Raw genomic sequence first — 16,953 nt, 5'->3', positions numbered from 1 at the left:
AAGAGAAGAGTGAATGCAGCAGCAGAGAGGAAGATAGGAAGAGGGGGAAGGATTCCTCCAATTGAGGGACGAGAGAGCACACCTCTTATCAAGGGCCAAAGGACACATTTGAAGTGCACAATCAATTTATTTATGCAAACTTAATTTGAGTGTGTGCACTTTTTATAGTTGAATAGTTTTTATAGTTTTCAGCTAAGGTGTTGAGTTGACATTTGCTGCAGTTATGGTCAGAGCAACGCCCTGAATTCTCTACATTGGTGTCAGAAGTGGGGTGATGCTACTGTGAGGTCATCAAAGGTATGCCTGGGCATGAGGGACTTGAGATAAAGAAGTGTGGGGCACTCTTTTTGTAGGAAGGGGATAGTGTAGCGAACTTAATCCAGTTTGAATTTCTTGGTGTAATGGCTAAGCTGTTCAGTTGGCAGTCGTTGGACCCAGGTTTGAGTCTTGGTCGGGGCTACCCATGTATTCGCTCCAATACGTACAAATAGAGCTGTCCTTTTGAAAGAGTCAGGTCAGCACAGAGATCAATCAAAACTAGCTCAAACCACACCTACAGGGAAATTATAAAACTGGGGCGGGGACAAAAATGCAACCCCCCCCATACCTTAGAGTACATGGCGCCATTCAGGACCTGCCCGTTGCGGATCCAGATGATGGAGGCAGCAGGCTTGGCATTGTCGGCGTGGCATGTCAAGTTGAGGGGGTCGCCGGCTCTTAGACTCACCACGGGAGCCCCCACAATCACAGGGTCTTCAGGGGGAACTGTGGGGGACGATAAAGATGAATTTAGTTCAATTGCATTGCATTCTGTAAAATGTGTACTGTTGTAGAGCAGTTAAAGGCTTAGTATTTCACCTAAATGACATATTGGTTTTCTTACCCTGTAAGCATTTTATGGACAAGGTAAAATAGCAATCCATGATTCATTTCGTTGACCTGGCCAATATTTGCCCCAAAACCAACGCAAGTGTAAAAGGAAATCAATATGTTGTTTTGCAATTTCGATTAACTATCAATTTAAGAGGCATTGCTATGCCATTGTATGCCAACTCAGGTTAACACCTCTGACGTTTCAGTCTGATACAAAAATCTAGAATAAAATACGCTTAATTTCTGAGCAGCATGGAGGCTGCATTATGTAAATTCAATATAGTGCTAATCAAAATATTGTACGCCATATTTGTTTTCAACAAGTAGCCTACATTTCAAATACACATGAATTGGTAAGAATATGTTTACACTTTGTGTTGCATAGAGGTTATACACCATCATCCTCAACCTTGCTGCTGCTTTGTGTGGTCTCTTCCCACTGGGCACACACTGGTTGAATCAAAGTTGTTTCCACATCATTTCAATGAAATTACGCTGAACCAAAGTGGAATAGACATTGAATTGACGTCTGTGCCCAGTGGGGTTCTGACACTTCCCACAGGTGAGCGATGACATATTGAGGCAAAAGAGGAAGCAGAAACTGGAGAGTCTGCCTCCGTTCATGCAGGAGAAACGGGGAACAAAAGAAAGAAAGGAAGGCAGAAAGGAAAGAAGGTAGCTAGTTGGGGAGAGCTTGGCCGAATCCAAGCTTGTGAATGGCACTGATTACTTTCTTGTTTGAAACCAGCTCTGATCACCCTCAATTTTATTCAAACTCCAGTGAATTATTGATTGAGCACTCAGCTCATTAGAGAGCAGATCTGGAGCAAGCCTGAATCAAAGGCAACATGCAGCTGGCACATCCTGAGTGCTTGGAAGAAAGAGAGTGAGGGAGAGAGAGAGAGCGAGAGAAAGCAGCATATGTAAATGCTCTCTCTCTCACTCCTTAACATGCTTAATATGCACTTCCATGCACTTCATATGTAACATATTACCTGAAACAGATACAAAACAAGGCATATCATCATCACCACCACCTCAATTCCATACTTACACATTGTTCACCACTACCGTCGCCTTCCACCACCTCTACTGCCTTCGCTGCGTTCACTTCATTAGCGTCATACATTTTCCTTCCCTCCCATGGGTAATTCAGGCGAGAGGTACAGTATAGCTTGCTAGCTCGCCACATGCAGACAAACGGCGGCAGCAGCAGGAGAGTTAAAGAGAAGATAATTTGATGAAGGTGGAGTTCGAGGGCTAGCTGGCTTCATTAGGGCCTGGACTTGGCCCCTTTGCTCATTACTCATCCCTCACAGTTGGGGGAGAACTGATTAGAGCCCTGGCAAGCGCTTTCACCTTTGTCAGCCATCTTTGTTCAGCACAGTTACATTGCGACTCGTAGAGCAAGAGAACACTTCTGACTTCTGGGGGCCAGAGGAGGCGGAGAAGGTAGAATGGAATTCTCCAAAGAGGTGTCTGCCTGTTGTGAGAGTGACCGTGCTGCAGCCAATACCACTTCCGTTCTTATCTTCCACAATACGGCCATTGAAAGGATGACAGTTCCAAAGTGAGCAATACTGTTCCATAGTGGCAAAGTGCTTTATGAGCAATGTTGGTCTATCTTTTTTTAGGTACTCATATCTCCTCGCACATTGTCAACCTTGCTCGGTTCAGATCAGTGTGTGAGGAAGAAGGATATTGTAATTTATCTGATAGTGTTACCTATCTAGAACTGATCAAGTTTCCCTCCAGTTTGAGGAACCGTGAAGCTATGAGAGTCTGAATGGTTTTTCGTCTAACCCCCCATAAATATAAGTGGAAATATCAGTGAACTTGTTTTCAGAGATATTTAAAAAGAGAGGGGGAGAACAGGAGAGGAAAGAATGGAGAAGCCAATACGTATTGAAAGGCCACAATGAGATATTATAGGGCGCATCAAAGAGTCATTCAACTTTACAGCTTTGAAGTAGTTCCAATGAAAGCTTAATCATCAAAAGAATACTAAAGGCGACTTTCAAAGGGAAAATAATGAATACTGTTAAGTAACCTTAGGAAGAATTGAAAAAGTGAAAGAGTAAATACTGAAAGGTTTCAACAACCTTCACCTTGACCAAAATCTGCACATTGCATTTTTTTCATCTTTTACAATCTGAATATGAAGACATTGCATGAATATCTGAAATGTTAAAAGTGAAACATCACTCACAGCTTGAATGGATACAGTGAGAATAAATGTTCACATTTTGGAATTGTAAGTCACTTGAAGTCATTTCATGAAGGTGATGCAATGGTGGAGTACCAGTCAAGAGTTATATATCTTTAAAAAGAAACAGTACTCTAAAATCAAGTCATGATGAGGCAATTCCCAGAGTTTTCCTCCCCGAGTTTCCACGGTAATTATGCCATCTGTATCTTACTGGGGGACTAGATTTGTTATTGTTTGTTATTGACAAGGATCAGATTGTAAAACACTGGTTGCCCTGTGTTGTACTGTGAAGTTGGAAGAACATTTTTCTTCACACATTTTTATTTCTTCCCTAATGAGAAAAGCGAGAAGGCAATAATGTCAGATTGGCAAGCTGCATTTGGTTTGCTTTCAATCTCTCTTGGACTGTGTCCCAAATGGCACCCTATTCCCTATTTAGTGCACTACTTTTGATCAGGGCCCAAAAAGCTCTGTTCAAAAGTAGTGCACTATACAGGGAAAAGAGTGCCATTTGAGAAGCAGCCTGGATGCTGTGAATAATTCAAGGAGCTCCTTTCTGTTCTGACTGGTGCAATACAGGAGGACCATTTTCAATATCTCTCGCTCTGTGATGCTAAATCAAGACACACTACAGCTGTCACTGGCACAACATATCACAAACAGGCACATTTACATTATTATCTGAGCACTAAACAAGCCGCTACTGGTAGCCATCTGTCCTTGCCTGCCTGCCTCTTTGTGCTGTCGGCTTCCTTTTCTCAGCCTAAGTCTTAAATGGCATCCTATTCCTTACTAAAGTGGACTACTTTTGGGAATAGGGAATAGGCTTCCATTTGGGACACAACCTCAGACTTGATATGAGCTGGCACTGGGATACACCAACAACACACACTTTGAGTGCGTGAACCAGCTAAGCAACAGGCCTTGGGGGTGTGAACCAGCTAAGCAACAGTCATTGGAGGTGTGAACCAGCTAAGCAACAGACCTTGGAGGTGTGAACCAGCTAAGCAAAAGACCTTGGGGGTGTGAACCAGCTAAGCAACAGTCCTTGGGGGTGTGAACCAGCTAAGCAAAAAACCTTGGGGGTGTGAACCAGCTAAGCAACAGACCTTGGAGGTGTGAACCAGCTAAGCAACAGACAGACCTTGGAGGTGTGAACCAGCTAAGCAACAGACCTTGGAGGTGTGAACCAGCTAAGCAACAGACCTTGGAGGTGTGAACCAGCTAAGCAAAAGACCGTGGAGGTGTGAACCAGCTAAGCAACAGACCTTGGAGGTGTGAACCAGCTAAGCAAAAGACCTTGGGGGTGTGAACCAGCTAAGCAACAGTCCTTGGGGGTGTGAACCAGCTAAGCAAAAAACCTTGGGGGTGTGAACCAGCTAAGCAACAGACCTTGGAGGTGTGAACCAGCTAAGCAACAGACCTTGGAGGTGTGAACCAGCTAAGCAAAAGACCTTGGAGGTGTGAACCAGCTAAGCAACAGACCTTGGAGGTGTGAACCAGCTAAGCAAAAGACCGTGGAGGTGTGAACCAGCTAAGCAACAGACCTTGGAGGTGTGAACCAGCTAAGCAACAGACCTTGGAGGTGTGAACCAGCTAAGCAAAAGACCTTGAAAGTGTGAACCACCTAAGCAACAGGCCTTGAGACCCATAAAGATCCTATTAAATCTCTAATTCTATGTTGGGAGCTCTGCATAAAATCCTGACCAGTGCAGTGAGTTCACCATCCCACCCTCCCAGGTCTTGTGTTGTGTTAACAAGTCGTCCGTCATGTCAGAGCTGAGGGCACAGGCTGGCTCTTTTGCAATGGGTCGGCAAAGAAGCTAATACCGTGTGACTCATTACATGGGCCTAATTCACAACATCAGCAGTGATGTTTGGCCTTCAAAGCCAAGTTAGACCTCAGAGAGAAAGACAGAAGTAGAGGGAGAGAGAAAAGGAGGAGAGGGGGAGAGGGAGAGAATGGGGGGGAGAAAGAGAGAAAAACATGAGGGCCTTCTCTCCAGTAACCCCGCAGAGGCTCAACCCATCATCATTACCGACATGTTTGTGAATGTGGCATGGTCTAATGGTTCCAAATTTATGATTTAACGTGGCCAGTCAATAGATTTCTCATGAGCTGGCCTACACAGAGGCGGACTAATTACCCCCTACTTTAATTACTGTCGCTGGGTGCTGGAAGTCTCCTCTCTCCCCCTTCTCTCTCTACCATCCTCTCTCTCTTTCTCTCTATCCACGCTAGGGCTTGGTTCTTTGTCACTGAATTACATTTTCTTTCTCTACGCTTGATTCACTGACCCCTTGGGAGGGACCAAAGTCATTCAGTTCTGTAGATGGGGAAAGGAGGGAAAATAGAGCAATTTCATTTCAGAAAAAAAACAGAGGGGAAGGACAGCTTAGGGAAAATGTGACCCATTTTCAACTGTACCTGGATCTTGTTCTGAGATCTTAAGATGCCCGTCTCACAGGAATTGGCGGCCGGGGTGGATTAATCACCTCCATGGCGGGTTCACTGGCGATACCACGTTTGTGCCTTTGCCATCGCCCTCTCACTTTTGTAACTTTAAGATGGATGACTTAATCAATCCTCTTCTTCATGTCAGCTGTTTGCATGCACTCAGCACACGTTTTCAGAGCTCTCAGTGTATCCTTCTTGAACGTTCTCTCCCTCCTCTTGAAGCTGGAATCCTTAATGTTGAAACTGCCATGTCCGTTTGCGATATTACAACAACAAAGAAGTTACTGGAAGAACGAACACAGATTTTTTTCCATTCGGACATCATTGCTAGAGCGATAGAATAGCAGCATATGTGCAGCATTTGTTTTTACCTTGATGCGTGACGCTCCCCTAGCACTCCCCACCTCTGCTTAGTCAACAAAACTAAAACAATAACAACGGCCGTGGAGCAGTAGAGTGCTGCTGTTCCCCCTACTGTGGATCTTTAAGGCTTTTCCCTCCACTTTCCCAGCGTTGATCTATGCCACTGTAGCCCTTCACTAGCTTAGACAGGGCCCACCCTGGGGCATTTGGTCCGAAATAGAATGACAATTACTTTGCCGTAAACAAATCAATTGAAATCTAATTGAACGAGTGAGTACTATGTCGCCACCGCCAACAAATAACACTACAGGAGATCGGCAATACAATTCAGCAGTCCATTTGTGTCTCTGCACGTCATAGCAGGGTGACTTGCCAGAGTTTGACTGTCACACCGTCACACGTGCCTTAGTGAATGTTCCCTCCCCAGATAAGAGAGATGCCACTGAAGTTAATTAAACTATGCTTAATTTATATGGGAATGTAACGGGTCCCAGAGCCCAAGATAAGGAACAATTATAAGGAACAATTTGTTTCACCGCTCTGGCTGGAGACTCCTGAGGGGCACAGTGTCAACTGATGCACAGGCAAGAGGAGAAAGGAGGAGAATTAAGACATTATTTCAGTCTCTCATGAAGGTAAGGATTTGTTGTGCCAAATACGAAGCAGGGAGAAAAAGACAGAGAAAAACTTGTGGCCATGCATCCCCTCCCTCCCATGTGAATCCATGATAGATGCAAAGCAATTATCAATTTATTACCGCAAAATACAATTAAAGGTGTCAACTGCCATTAGCCACGTTTTAATTAGGAGGAAAAGTGAATAATCTGTTTTACTGGGTTTATCCGTAAAAACATTACAATGACATCAGATTGTATTACTGTTGATGATATCTGGAAATGTGCATGTACACCCTGGCCCATATACTGTTGCTAACACCAATTCTGACTTGTGCTCTGATATCTGCTTCACTGATTTCTGCTCTCGAAAAAGCCTGGGTTTTCTGAACGTTAACACTAGAAGCTTATTACCTAAAATGGATAAATTGAACGTATGGGTTCACAGCTACAATCCAGATGTGTTGGTCATTACTGAGACATGGATAAGAAAGAGTGTTTTGAATACTGGTGTTAACCTTTCTGGTTATAACCTTTTTCGACAAGACAGATATTCCAAAGGTGGTGGAGTGGCAATCTTTACCAAGGATCACCTTCAGTGCTCTGTTGTCTCCACCAAGTCTGTCCCCAAACAATTTGATTTGCTGCTTTTAAGAATTAAACTTTCAAATAGCTCTTTGTTGACTGTTGCTGGGTGCTATCGTCCTCCATCAGCACCGGCCTGTACCCTACCTGCCCTAAGCTCTCTCCTGGCCCCTTACACTAAGTCTGAATTTGTCCTGCTAGGTGACCTATTAAACCACCTGACCAAGTCCTAAAGTAATGGGATTCGCTAAATCTTTCTCAGATTATCACCAATCCCACAAGGAATGACTCCAACACCCAGAAATGCTAATCTCCTCAATGTTATCCTCACAAATAATCCTGATAGGTATCAGTCTGGTGTTTTCTGTAATAACCTTAGTGATCACTGTTTTACAGCCTGTGTTCGTAATGGTTGCTCAGTGAAACGACCTGTCCTGATTTGTCATAGATGCTTGCTAAAAAAACTTTTAATGAGCAAGCCTTCCTTCATACACAGGCCTCTGAAAATGGTATAGAATCTGCTTGATCCCCTCTGTCGTAGACGCCTGGACCTTCTTTTTTTATATTTTCAGTGTTATTGTTAACTTCTCTAGGATAGGGGGCAGCATTTTCACGTTTGGATGAAAAGCGTGCCCAGAGTAAACTGCCTCCTACTCAGTCCCAGATGCTAATATATGCACATTATTATTAGTTTTGGATAGAAAACACTCTGAAGTTTCTAAAACTGTTTGAATCATGTCTGTGACTATAACATAACTTATTTGGCAGGCACAACCCAGAGGACAAACCATTCAGATTTTTAATTTTTTGAGGTCACTCTTTCAATTAATTTTCATTGGGAATCCAGATTTCTAAGGGACCTTCCTACAGTTCCTATCGCTTCCACTGGATATCAACAGTCTTTAGAAATTGGTTGAGGTTTTTCCTTTGAGAAATGAAGAAGTAGCCATGTTCAGAATGAGGCTTGAGTGAAGTGTACTGTTTGTTAGAGGCGCATGACCAGAAAGCATGCTACACATTGTTGTCCTCCGGCATTGAACACAGATCATCCCGTCTTCAATTTTATCGATTATTTACGTAAATATCTAAAGTTGTATTACAAAATTTGTTTGAAATGTTTGGACAAAGCTTACAGGTAACTTTTGAAATATTTTGTAGTCACGTTGTGCAAGTTGGAACCGGTGTTTTTCTGGATCAAAAGAACATCCTGGAGATGACAAATTTGGAGGGTTTCCGTAAATATGGAGATAACTGGAAAAGGATGGATGAGAATGACCTGTGTTACTACATACGGCTGCTAATCAATGCGGGTATGTATAGGTCCCGAGGCGAGGCTACATGTAGTCTCTGGGATGCAGAGAGTAGAAGGGTGATTTTCCGTGCCACGATGCCGCTGAAAGTCTTTCACACTTTCTCAAGAATGCTACGATTTGATAACCGTGAGTCAAGACCTGCAAGACGTGTGAGAGACAAACTGGCGGCCATAAGAGAGGTCTGGGAAAAGTGTTTGGAGCGTCTGCCAAACCTCTACAACCCAGGGCCTGAAGTAATAGTGGAGGAGCAACTGGTTCCATTCAGAGGTACATTTTTATTTTCATATCTGTAATATAAGTGATTTTCGCTGTTAATTTTATTATGTAGTGATTTAATATAATTGATTTATGTGTTTGTTTTCTGTGACACTGATACTAATTCCTGATAGTAATATCTTTTGTCAAAAGGTTGCTGTCCTTTCCGGCAGTATATGCCCAGCAAAGTACAGCATCAAGATATGGGTGGCCTGTGACGCACAATCCAGCTACGCTTGGAAGATGCAAGTCTACACAGGGAAGCCGGCCAGTGGAGGCCCGGAGAAGAACCAGGGGATGTGGGTTGTGCTTGATGTGACAGATGGACTTCGGGGGCATAATGTCACTTGTCATAATTTCTTCACCTCTTATGAATTCAGCTGGCAGCTCCTGAAGAGGAAGATCACCATGGTTGGCACAGTTAGAAAGAACAAGCCTGAACTCGCCTCTGCACTCCTAGCAACAAGGAGGAGAGAGGCCTTCTCATCAAAGTTTGTCTTCACCCCCACCACCACTCTACTTTCTTACCTCCCAAAGAAGAACAAGAATGTGGTCCTCCTGAACACACTGTACAAAACGGCTGAGATCAGTGATCGTGAGGACAGGAAGCCAGCCATCATCCTGGACTACAACCACAACAAAGGAGGCGTGGACAACCTGGGCAACCCGCTGGTCCCTGGTCATCTTCCATAACATCACTGATGTGTCCTCATACAATGCCTTCGTGATATGGAACAAGATCAACCCTACCTGGATGCCTGATAAGCGGAACAAGAGGAGGGTGTTCCTGGAGCAGCTGGGAAAGGCACTTGTAAACCCATACATTCAAAGAAGGGAGCACCTCCCCCGCACAGCAGCCTCTGCAGTGCTTATGAAAGCTGTTCAGGGGGCTGAATCTTGTCCTGTTCCACCTGAGGCTACAGCTGGGGCAGGGAATAGGAGGAGATGCTAATTCTGCCCCCCAAAGATTGACTGTAAAACAAATACTATGTGCTGCACATGTGAGAAATACACCTGCAAAGTCCATGCACACTCTCTTGCATACTGTCCTACAGTGGTTCCTCCTTTAAAAGTTACTTAGAGGTACACAGCGTCATGGCTTCATTGCTCCAGACCACTGCAGGGGGGAGTTAGAGCACTCATTATGAATTTGGGAACCCAGCTGTCACCAGCGACAGGTGGCCTAACGACAAATTCGTCATTGGAACCAATCATGTTGGGTTCCAATGACGAATTTGACGTTATGCCACCTGTCGCTGGTGACTTTCTTCAGCAAAGATGTCTGACAAAAACATTACGGTGGAAGCAAATGTAAGTAATTATTACATCATAACGAGTCAAGCAAAAAATGTACAATTGAGAGGAATATGTTAGTTAATGCAGACCAACGATTGTGCATATTCTTTTGTCATAAAGTACATTTACAAAAATCGCTATTTAGCAAGTTTTTTCCCAGTCATATCCAATACCAGGTGTATCAAACTCCATTCTTTGAATGATTCTGTGTCTGCATGTATGTATTACCATTATACACTTCAACAGTGTTTACCACTCCTGCTCCTGGAACATCAATGATTCCACATTCTAACTATGCAATAGACTAGAAACATGACTAGAAACAAGTAAAGGCTGATTTGTAATTCATATATACAGAAAAAAAACAGTACACTACACTTCCTATGCATATCAACTCCCTTCATCTGCATTAATTTGAGGAGGTTCTCCCAGCCATGTGGACGATTGAAAACAGGGGAGCAAAGTTTGTTTGACACCAGAGCGGTTTAGAGCATATTACTATTTGCCAGACCATATGGCAGACCTTCATACAAACTTGCTATGGTGAATCCTTGACGCACAACCGAATAGTGCTGCCATATCCTGCCAGCACACCCACAAGCGAACCACTCAGGCGGAGAATGATGCATGGAATAGGGCGAGGATAGAGATGGGAGTAACAATCCAGGCAATTTGCTCTGAGACCGGCATAATAATGTAATGAAACAAGCAGGGAGCAGGTATCGACCCCCTGCATTCTAGCCTGAAGTCCAGCACGTTATCAACTGTGCCCAAATGTATTAATTGGGGTTGGGGACGATTGTGGCTAAAAAACACTTTATCAATTGGAATCTTTAACAAGTGGACAGGGAAAAGTATTATTATTAGTTTTTCACAAGCGTAGCAGGCTGTAAATTCTGGTAGCAACGTTTCTAGGATGGGCTGTTGGCTGAATAGACTATTCAACCTTTACTAAATAATTGTCTAATTGTCTAATAGCCCCCCCCCCCCCCCCATCCTACATAAAACAATCATTTAAAGAAAAAAAGTCTGCACGTTCGAACTAAAACTATGTAACTAATAATGAAAAGCGCACATTTGTAAATCCCAAACTCTAAAAGTAATTGGAAAGGTAGATACAAATGATTTGTGACATTGTAGTTACAATAAAGAATGTAAACAAGATGTAAGCAAGATGCTGTGTTTTTATTTACAGTAGTGATGGACAACTGGAGGCATTTTGAAAACAGGTTTTCAAACACTTGCTTTTCACAAGTGTACTGTAGCAGGTGTAGCCCATCATGCAAATTTTTCCTATTTGCAGGACAACATACTTTTTATAGCCCGGCTACTGTAGTGAAAATCCCTAAACTTGCAATGTATTCAATGCTTAAATACTTTAAAGTGTTACATTTCTAACTCAAAACATCAGTACAGTATTTCTTCCTCAACATCTTTATGCTTTCGTTAACTTCTTGTCAATAGGGGGTGCTGTTAGCACTTTGTAATAATTACGTTCCCAAATTAAACTGCCTCGTACTCAATTCTTGCTCGTACAATATGCATATTATTATTACTATTGGATAGAAAACACTCTCTAGTTTCTAAAACCATTTGAATTATATCTGTGAGGGAAACAGAACTGGACTTAGAGCAATTTTCCTATGTGTATGTGAGAATGCCAAATTTTGCGACCTGTGTATAAATCTGCCTGTCTTCTATTGGTTGAGATGCACTGCATACACCTTCCCCTGGATGTTAGCGAATAGGGAGACTTGAAATGGAGTCTCTACGTAGATCTCAAAGGTTATAAATCACTTGGCAAAGACGTGTCTGTTCTTTTCCCTCTTCGCTCTGACGCACTGAGGTCCTTGACATATTGTACTAGAACCATCGGTTATAGATCTTAGAAATTTCCGGCTGTGTTTTTATTCGATATAGGCTTTAAAGACATCACAATCTTATTATTTTAAACCGAATTATATCAGTTTATGTCAGTACATTGCGATTTTCGGGTATTTCATTTCCTGGCGTTCTAGGGGGTTGGGTATCTCTCTCTCTCATGCTAATGTTTACTGCTAATTGCAACGTTGAAGAGGACGTTATACAACCTAGCAACGATTCTTTTGGACAAAGGACACCTTTCCCAAGATTCTGATGAGAGTTCATCAAAAAGTAAGAACTATTTATGCTGATAATTCGTTGTTCTGTTGAAAAATGTCAAATGCATAAGCCGCCATTAATTGCAGTGCAGCCTCGCTTTATCGCATGCTGTATTTTGAAGTAACGTTCATTTTAAAAATGTAACCCAGCGATTGCATTAAGAACTAATTTGTCTTTCAATTGCTGTCCAACCTGTATTTTTTAGTCAGGTTTATGATTATTTATTGATTAGAATAGGTGCCTCTCCAAAGATTTCTTTAATCCTAATAAAAATTCCCTGGCTTAGGTCAGTTAGGATCACCACTTTATTTTAAGAATGTGAAATGTCAGAATAATAGAGGATGATTTATTTCAGCTTTTATTTATTTCATTTTTTTATTTCACCTTTATTTAACGAGGTAGGCTAGTTGAGAACAAGTTCTCATTTACAACTGCGACCTGGCCAAGATAAAGCATAGCAGTGTGAACAGACAACAACACAGAGTTACACATGGAGTAAACAATAAACAAGTCAATAACTTGAAAAAATGTGTCTATATACATTGTGTGCAAAAGGCATGAGGAGGTAAGCAATAAATAGGCCATAGGATGCGAATAATTACAATTTAGCAGATTAACACTGGAGTGATAAATCATCAGATGATCATGTGCAAGTAGAGATACTGGTGTGCTAAAGAGCAAAAAAGTAAATAAATAAAAACAGTAAGGGGATGAGGTAGGTAAATTGGGTGGGCTATTTACAGGTGGACTATGTACAGCTGCAGCGATCAGTTAGCTGCTCAGATAGCAGATGTTTAAAGTTAGTGAGGGAAATAAAAGTCTCCAACTTCAGTGATTTTTGCAATTCGTTCCAGTCACAGGCAGCAGAGAACTGGAAGGAAAGGTGGCCAAATGAGGTGTTGGCTTTTGGGATGATCAGTGAGATATACCTGCTGGAGCGCGTGCTACGGGTGGGTGTTGTTATCGTGACCAGTGAACTGAGATAAGGCGGAGCTTTACCTAGCACGGACTTATAGATGACCTGGAGCCAGTGGGTCTGGCGACGAATATGTAGCGAGGGCCAGCCGACTAGAGCATAGAGGTCGCAGTGGTGGGTGGTATAAGGTGTTTTAGTAACAAAACGGATGGAACTGTGATAAACTGCATCTAGTTTGCTGAGCAGAGTATTGGAAGCTATTTTGTAGATGACATCGCCGAAGTCGAGGATTGGTAGGATAGTCAGTTTTACTAGGGTAAGTTTGGCGGCGTGAGTGATGGAGGCTTTGTTGCGAAATAGAAAGCCGATTCTTGATTTGATTTTGGATTGGAGATGTTTAATATGATTCTGGAAGGAGGCTCATTTCATCACATTCCCAGTGGGTCAGAAGTTTACATACACTCAATTAGTATTTGGTAGCATTGCATTTAAATTTTTTTACTTGAGTCAAACGTTTTGGGTAGCCTTCCACAAGCTTCCCAAAATAAGTTGGGTGAATTTTGGCCCATTCCTCCTGACAGATCTTGTGTAACTGAGTCAGTTTGTAGGCCTCAATGCTCACACACGCTTTTTCAGTTCTGCCCACAAATGATCTCTAGGATTGAGGTCAGGGCTTTGTGATGGCCACTCCAATACCTTGACTTTGTTGTCCTTAAGCCATTTTGCCACAACTTTGGAAGTATGCTTTGTCCATTTGGAAGACCCATTTGTGACCAAGCTTTAACTTCCTGTCTGATGTCTTGAGATGTTGCTTCAATATATCCACATAATTTTCTCTCCTCATGATGCCATCTATTTTGTGAGGTGCACCAGTTCCTCCTGCAGCAAAGCACCCCCACAACATAATGCTACCACCTGATGCTTCACGGTTGGGATGGTGTTCTTTGGCTTGCAAGCCTCCCCCTTTTTCCTCCAAACATAACGATGGTCATTATGGCCAAACAATTCTATTTTTGTTTCATCAGACCACAGGACATTTCTCCAGAAAGTACGATCTTTGTCCCCATGTGGAGTTGCAAACCATAGTCTGGCTTTTAATGGTGGTTTTGGAGCAGTGGCATCTTCCTTGATGAGCGCCCTTTCAGGTTATGTCGATATAGGACTCATTTTACTGTGGATATAGATACTTGCGTACCTGTTTCCTCCAGCATCTTCACAAGGTCCTTTGCTGTTGTTCTGGGATTGATTTGCACTTTTTGCACCAAAGTACATTCATCTCTAGGAGAGAGAACGCGTCTCCTTCCTGAGCGGTATGATGGCTGCGTGGTCCCATAGTGTTTATACTTGCGTACTATTGTTTGTACAGATGAACATGGTACCTTCGGGCATTTAGAAATTGCTCCCAAGGATGAACCAGACTTGTAGAGGTCTACAATTTTTTTCTGAGGTCTTGGCTGATTTCTTTTGATGTTCCCATGATGTCAAGCAAAGAGGCACTGAGTTTGAAGGTAGGGCTTGAAATACATCCACAGGTACACCTCCAATTGACTCAAATGATGTCAATCAGCCTATCAGAAGCTTCTAAACCCATGACAGTCAACTTAGTGTATGTAAACTTCTGACCCACTGGAAATGTGATGCAGTGAATTATAAGTGAAATCATCTGTCTGTAAACAATTGTTGGAAAAATGACTTGTGTCATGCACAAAGTAGATGTCCTAACCGACTTGCCAAATTATAGTTTGTCAACAAGAAATTTGTGGAGTGGTTGAGAAACGAGTTTTAATGACTACAACATAAGTATATGTAAACTTCTGACTTCAACTGTATATACTGTATTGTCGGCATAGCTCATCCCAATATGTTTAATGCTGTACACACCATTTTCTTTTCCAAATGATATATTGTCTATACACACCACATATTTATATTCTGGATTCCCACACATTCTTGGATTGTTATTTCTTGATAATTATTTGTGTATTTGTATTGTATTTGCGAAACATTCTACTGAACTGCTGGAGCTAGTAACATAAGCATTTGGCTGCACCTGCCTTAACACCTGTAAATCTATATATGCGACCAATAAACTTTGATTTGATTTGATAGACAATGAAAAAGGCCCTTCATATGAAGTGTGATCAGATCCATTCCCTTCATGAACTGGCTCCTCTCTGATATTCAGCTGTCATACACGCCTTTTAAATCTGTAGTAGACAATGAATAGGGCCATTATAACACCATTCATTCCTTATTAAGGTGTTAAATACTACTTATTAAAGTGTAATATAAAATTAATAAGACTCTCCATGTGAGGTATGACCAGATCTTTCCCCATATAGCGCTCGGCTCCTAACTGAGTGCCGTGGGCCGGGCGGCACGCTGAGACAGACATGCCCCGGCTGGCACGTCATTAGGAAATGATGGACACCTCCCTAGAATCCCGCCATGCTCCGAAACACCCAACAGATATGGCCCAGTGGCCCACAACGCCAATCCCTCAAACCACCACAGCTCAACAGAGAGGAGAAAAAGTGAGAGTGGGGAGTATTAGAATTCTGCTTGGATGAGCTGCACTTTTCTCTCCACTGTCTAGTGTTCTCAATCTACCGTGACAGTACAAAAGGATGAAAAATGGCAGAGGAGGAGGCAAGCTGAAAATACAAATGATCTCCTATCGGCGTTTCTATTAATGCAGTTTACATCTTAATTTGTTTGGGTCCTGATGCTGTAATCACTCTAGGACTCAAGACAAATTAGATGAGCTTTATTCAGGCTTGTTTATAAGACAGACAGCTCTAATTTTTATCAAACCTATTTCAATCCGTTTGGAGAACAAAAGATTGCTCAAACTGTAATTTCCCACGTAGAGGCTGTTGTTAGGTGTCACCTTAATACAAGAAATCATCTTAGAATCATCCGTCTTCGTATGGGATGAAAACTTCAAGAAAGTGAATAGAGGTGAATGTCCATGACCCCATGCCAATAACATTAATCTGGACGGCCTAATCAATACAAGTGCTAGCTCTCAAATCAATAGATGCTGTATTCCCAGACCACAGGACGTTGGTGGCACCTTAACTGGGGAGGACGGGCTCATGGTAATAGCTGGAGCGGAATAAGTGAAATGGTATCAAACACATCAAACACATGGTTTCCATGTGTTTGATGCCATTCCATTTGCGACGTTCCGAAGATTATTATGAGCAACCCTTCCCTTAGCAGCCTCCTGTGCCCAACATGCTTATCCTTTTCTCAATAGGGGGTGCTGTTGGCACTTTGTAATAATTTCGTTCCCAAATTAAACTGCCTCGTACTCAATTCTTGATCGTACAATATGCATATTATTATTACTATTGGATAGAAAACACTCCCTAGTTTCTAAAACCGTTTGAATTATATCTGTGAGTAAAACAGAACTGGAGTTAGAGCAATTTTCCTATGAGGATGTGAGAATGCTGAAATCTGCAGGCTGTTCTGAGGTCCCTTCATTAATTTGCCTGTCTTCTATTGGTTGAGATGCACTGCATATGCCTTCCCCTGGATGTCAGCGAATAGTGAGAATTGAAATGGTGTTGCTAGGCAGATCTGAGAGCTTATAAATGGGCTGGCAACGTGGGGTCCGTCCTTTCTTCTCTTCGCCATGACGCAAAAAGGACCTCTGGATGTCGTTCTAGAAAGCTCCCGTTATAGCCCTTAGATATATCCGGCTCTGTTTTTATTCGATATAGGTGTTAGAGACATTATAATGTTGTTATTTTAAACCAAGTTATATCAGTTTATATCAGTATATTGCGATTTTCGGATATTTATTAGTGCTGCGTTTTAGTTGGACACGTCTTTGCCACATGGCTAATGTTTACTGCTAATTCAAAAGTTGAAGACGACAATCTACAACCGAGCAACGATTCTTTTGGAAAAAGGACAAC

At 42.3% G+C, this 16,953-nt stretch overlaps 1 protein-coding gene across 4 annotated transcripts in view; it reads right to left on the bottom strand.

Annotated features, from left to right (window-relative positions):
• The window catches only part of kirrel3a (kirre like nephrin family adhesion molecule 3a), a 289,865-nt gene that overhangs the window by 106,919 nt on the left and 165,993 nt on the right, over positions 1 to 16,953 (bottom strand). For all 4 annotated transcript variants that reach the window (XM_055941855.1, XM_055941857.1, XM_055941856.1 and 1 more), the window contains exon 4: positions 608 to 765. In XM_055941855.1, the coding sequence (XP_055797830.1) occupies positions 608 to 765 (158 nt within the window). The remainder of the gene's footprint in view (positions 1 to 607; positions 766 to 16,953) is intronic.

The sequence above is a fragment of the Salvelinus fontinalis genome, chromosome 13, assembly GCF_029448725.1.
Source record: "Salvelinus fontinalis isolate EN_2023a chromosome 13, ASM2944872v1, whole genome shotgun sequence".
In the NCBI taxonomy this organism is placed as follows: domain Eukaryota; kingdom Metazoa; phylum Chordata; class Actinopteri; order Salmoniformes; family Salmonidae; genus Salvelinus; species Salvelinus fontinalis.
The sequence above is the reverse complement of the archived record's forward strand: the minus strand, read 5'-3'. Positions and strand labels throughout refer to the sequence as shown.